The sequence below is a fragment of the Mycetomoellerius zeteki genome, unplaced genomic scaffold (assembly GCF_001594055.1).
Source record: "Mycetomoellerius zeteki isolate Tzet28-1 unplaced genomic scaffold, Tzet1.0 scaffold1086, whole genome shotgun sequence".
NCBI classification, from domain to species: domain Eukaryota; kingdom Metazoa; phylum Arthropoda; class Insecta; order Hymenoptera; family Formicidae; genus Mycetomoellerius; species Mycetomoellerius zeteki.
This window is the reverse complement of record NW_017256003.1, coordinates 21,947-26,868: the sequence shown is the minus strand read 5'-3', so window position 1 is coordinate 26,868 and position 4,922 is coordinate 21,947. Positions and strand designations below refer to the sequence as shown.

The window sequence follows — 4,922 nt, the reverse complement described above, 5'->3', positions numbered from 1 at the left end:
ATAGTAGGTAAAGGTAAGCCATGATACGACATATTGAAGAGAACAGATGTATCCATCGTACATATTGAAGAGAACAGATGTATCCATCGTCCTCGACGATGTCAGGCGACGTTATGATAAAAAGGAAACAAGGAAACAAAGAAAAGACGATAATTGGAAGGGGACAGAGGACAATGTTAAGAAGGGGAAAGAGATTGAATAATATTAAGATATGATTCTGGCAGAGAATGTGTATCATTTTGTTTGTTTATCCCATGTTTTTGTCTTTTAATGTGAACCATCTCCGATATCAGTCTCTTATTATAAGAAGCTTCTATGTCTAAAATTTCAACGTTACCCCAGACAAAATTATGATTCTGATCAATACGGTGATTGGTAATCACCGTTGGAGATTTTGACTTCTTATTAATATCGGAGACATATTCGTGTAATCTTGTCTTTAATTGTCTTTTTGTTTGACCTACGTAACTAACGTCGCAATCACCACAAGAGATTTTATAAACAACGTTTTGATTGCATAAAGGATCCAACTGGTCTTTGCTCTTTCTAATAAAATTCTTTAGTGAATTTGGGATAGAGAAAGCCAATTTACAGTGGAACCTATTAGCAATTAGAGTAAATTTTTCAGATACCGAATTCCGTTTCTTGTGGAAATTTCCGTTTCTTGTTGAAATTTCTCCTATTTTCAGTCTGAATTGTTGAAATGGCGTTGCGCGCTTCGTCTCGAAGCTGGTTACGTTTGTCTTGGAAAAGAATAGCGTTCTCCGTCTCCAGGATTTCTCTTATCTGTGGGTTTTCCTTCAGTCTCATTCGTGTTCCAAATAAAAGATGAAATGGAGCCATACCTGTGCTTCGGATCGGCACATGGTTGAGATATTGTTGTGCACTTCTTACAAACTTAAAACCATTGGGTCGGCTGTGTCATAGTCAGTTTAGTTAACAGTGGGATTAATATGCGGTTTACCCGCTCAACTTGGCCATTGCCCCTTGGAACACCTGTAACAATCAAGTCGTGTAGAATACCTTCGTCTGCACAGTAAGACTTGAAATCGTTAGATGTAAACGCAGATCCTTGGTCAGAAATTATACGTCTAGGATTTCCGAAAACAGCTGATTGCTGTATTAAGTGATCAAGAACTTCAGTTACACCGGTACTCTTTGTCGGATAAAGCCATACGTACTTGGTAAAAGCATCCACTATTACGAATATATATTGATACCTTTTCTGCGTCGATAGCATCGGGCCTAAGTGGTCTATATGATAGGTATCTAAAGGTGCATCTTTTTCAATGGAGTGAAGCCATCCTTCTTGCCTGCCCATTTTTTTAGCGGCCATAATACATTCGAGACAATTTTGAATTACCTTCTCGACTTTTGAATGCATGTCCTTGAACCAATAATCGGATTTCAGGAGTTGCTCTGTCTTCGCATTTCCAAAATGGCCACGGTCGTGAACCCTGCGTATCATTGGAGTTTGCATCAGCTTTGGTATAACAATTGGAACGTCGCCGTCAATCTTCTTGCATAATAATCCATTTTCTACAATAAACTTTTTCGTCTTTCCTTCCTCTACTTGCTTCCGGATGTCCTTCAATTCTGCATCCTCTGATTGATTTAAACGAAGTTTCGCCATCATACTGTCTTCGCATTCTTCTATCAACATAGCTGCAGGTAATGGGTGCCTACTTAAAGCGTCTACGTGCCGCATATTATTACCTGGACGATGTACAATTGAGTAACGGAAATTTTCAAGAAAAAGCGCCCATCTCGCTATCTGTGCGCAAATATCTTTTTTCTTCATTGTCTGCATGAACGCTTTACAATCAGTTACGATAGTGAATGAGAGAGATTTCGATTAAATACACTCTAAACTTTTTCAATGCTCGGACGACTGCTAATACTTCTAATTTATAGCTATCATATTTCGCTTCTGCTCGAGTAGTTCTACCGCTCGCGTAATATACCGGATGAAGCATACGGTCCTCACTATCGCGTTGTAATAATACTGCACCAAAATCGAGCGCGGATGCATCGGTGTGCAGTTCGGTCTCTGCCGTTGAACAATATAAGCGCAAAATGGGTTTATCACAGAGGGTTACTTTCAGTCGATCAAATACACGTTCTTGTTCTTTTCCAAAATCAAATTTTTCCTCTTTTCTTAGCAAATCGGTTAGCGGTCCCGCTACGTGCGCATACTGAGGTATGAATTTACGGAAATATCCCGTGAGACCCAAAAAACTCTGTACTGAACGTACATTTGTCGGCTTCGGAAAGTGTCTTACAGCGTCAGTTTTCTCTTGAGATGGTGTGATTTCCCCATTCTCCACCACATATCCTAAATAGTTTAATCTCGACTTTAATAATTGACACTTCTTCCAATTAAAAGATAATCCCTATGTAGTCGCTGTTTCAAGTACTCGCTTAAGTCGTGATAGACCCTTTTGTATGTCTACCGAAGGTATAATAATATCATCCATATATATAGCAACAATTCTTTCCGCCGTTAGGTCACGCATGACCGCATTAACGTATTTTTGAAAATATGCCGGGGAAGTACAAAGCCCAAACGGTATTTTCAAGAATTCGAAATGTCCGCTCGGGACAACAAAAGCGGTGTATTTTCGACTAGTTTCCTCGACTGGCACGTGGAAGAACCCGTTTTTCAAATCTAGAGTACTATATAATTTCGCGTCTTGTAAAAAATCTAGTTGATCTTCGATCAGAGGCAAGGGATAGTGATTCTTCACAATTTTCTCATTTAATTTTCGGTAGTCTACGCAAATTCTTGTTTCGTCGTTCTTTTTGTTTACTAAGCGATTGGGCGTAATCGGAACATGACGGCTGTATTACCCCCTCGTCAAGCCACGTGCGGATTTGCGAGTCTACTTCAGCTTTTTCTGCAACGGATAATCTACGTGCGCTCTATGTGACCGGAACATCATCAGTTATAACTATAGACATCTTGACATCTACCACTTCCTTCTTCTCAGGTCTATATTTTCTAACTAAATGCTTTATTTCTTCTTTCACGCGTTCGTTTTTAATATGTGATATATCCTTGTATCATTGTAGTAGTCCCCCCGACTACTTTGTCGTCTTGTACTATGTCGATTTTATAAACCTCGCTTAACTCGCTCGGATTGTACACGATCTTAGAAATATTCACAACTCCCCTTTTAATATTTACTTCGACGTTATTTAAAAAATCAGATCCTATTAACATGTCGTGAGGTATCATTCCGTCTTGAACGAGATGCACAATAATGTCGTAGATTTCTGCGTCAATACAAATTTTTAATCGCATATCGCCTAACGTTGCGTTTTCTCTTAAGCCTGCTCCTCGGAATTTTAGCGTGTAGTTCCCTAAAGTTGGAGATCCGATCTCTTTATACTTTTCCTAGCATATCAAGCTAATATCGCTACCCGAATCAATTATCGCATTCAGCTTTGTACCAGAATCATATCTTAATATTATTCAATCTCTTTCTTCTTCTTAACATTATCCTCTGTCCCCTTTCAATTAGCGTCTTTTCTTTGTTTCCTTGTTTCCTTTTTATCATAACGTCGCCTGATATCGTCGAAGACGATGGATACATGTGTTCTCTCCAATGTATCATGGCTTACCTTTACCCACTATACATGACTTAGTTAATTTTGCGTTTTTCTCTCAACATCTGACTCACATCATTACGACAAATCAAGGTATACTATATATATGTATGTAACTTAATTGTGGTACTAAATTACTATAAAATATACATACATACTTGATAATTTAATTTAAACTGTAACGCAATGTCAGTCTATTATTTTGAATTATTTATAAAATTGTAGATTTTTAAAAAATAAGATGAGATCACTTTTACGTCAGTCAAATGGTGCTAATTTTACATATAAACCACACACATCAAATAATAGAGAATACGGAAATAACCGATATGTTTTACTGGATACTGTAATCTGACCGAATACTCCGACAACTTATGTAATGTTATTTGTGTTTACATTGAAAATGACCCGATCGGCGTTGAAATGTTTGTACGAATATTAAATATTCTTTATATTGTAACTGGCTCGTAGCCCTTCTTTTATTTATTGATTTATTCTGATTGAGCCATATTAATAATTTATTTTATAAAATTGAATACTTTACCTTTAATGGAGCGCCATTGCATATTATACGCAGATGAAATGAGCTTGAAAAGCTTTTTATTTTATGATGTATCGCGGGATGAAATAATTGATTTTGAAGATTTTGGTGATAGGAAAACATTCGTACCCGCAAAAAGTGCATTAGTTATAATGGCACGCAGCATTGCAGGAAACTGGAAACTGCCAATTTGTTTTTGCTTTATAGAAACTGCATGTCCTACATTTTTAAAAAATATTATATTCGACATCATTATCAAATTAAAAAACAATGGTGCTTTGGTGCATGCTTTTATTTCTGATATGGGTTCAAATTTTATCCAACTATTCCATATGTTGAATATTTCGGTAGACAATTCAAGTTTTGTAGTTGATGGAGAAAGTATTGTATATTTGACACTCCACATTTATTAAAAGTAACTCGAAACAATTTACAACATTAAAATACAATTTTTAAATAGATAATAAAATAGCTTCGTGGGTTCATATTGTAGAATTTTATAATACAAAAGGAACAGCAAACAATGGATAAAAACAGATCCAGCTTTAACAAATTCTCATATTGAACCGAATAACTTTTTAAGGATGAAAGTTAAATATGCTGCACAAATATTTAGTAACCATGTAGCAGCAGGCATGTGCACATAGATGTCTTCTAGTTTTCTTGCAACTGAAGCAATTGGAACTATAGACTTGATCGATCATTTTGATAAATTATTTGATATATTAAATTCATCCGATGTAAATAATCCTAAAGAATATGGAAAAGTTTT

The 4,922-nt window shown here is 36.3% G+C and overlaps 1 protein-coding gene across 1 annotated transcript; it reads right to left on the bottom strand.

Annotated features, from left to right (window-relative positions):
- Positions 1 to 964: 964 nt before the first annotated feature.
- Positions 965 to 2,516, bottom strand: LOC108725507 (uncharacterized protein K02A2.6; the record flags this gene model as incomplete). Its single annotated transcript, XM_018452555.1, has 3 exons — positions 2,438 to 2,516; positions 1,979 to 2,335; positions 965 to 1,716 (listed from the first exon to the last, which is right to left on the bottom strand). Coding segments are annotated over exons 1-3 (1,188 nt in total), but the record flags the coding sequence as incomplete, so codon positions are not given.
- Between the last annotated feature and the right edge of the window lie 2,406 nt (positions 2,517 to 4,922).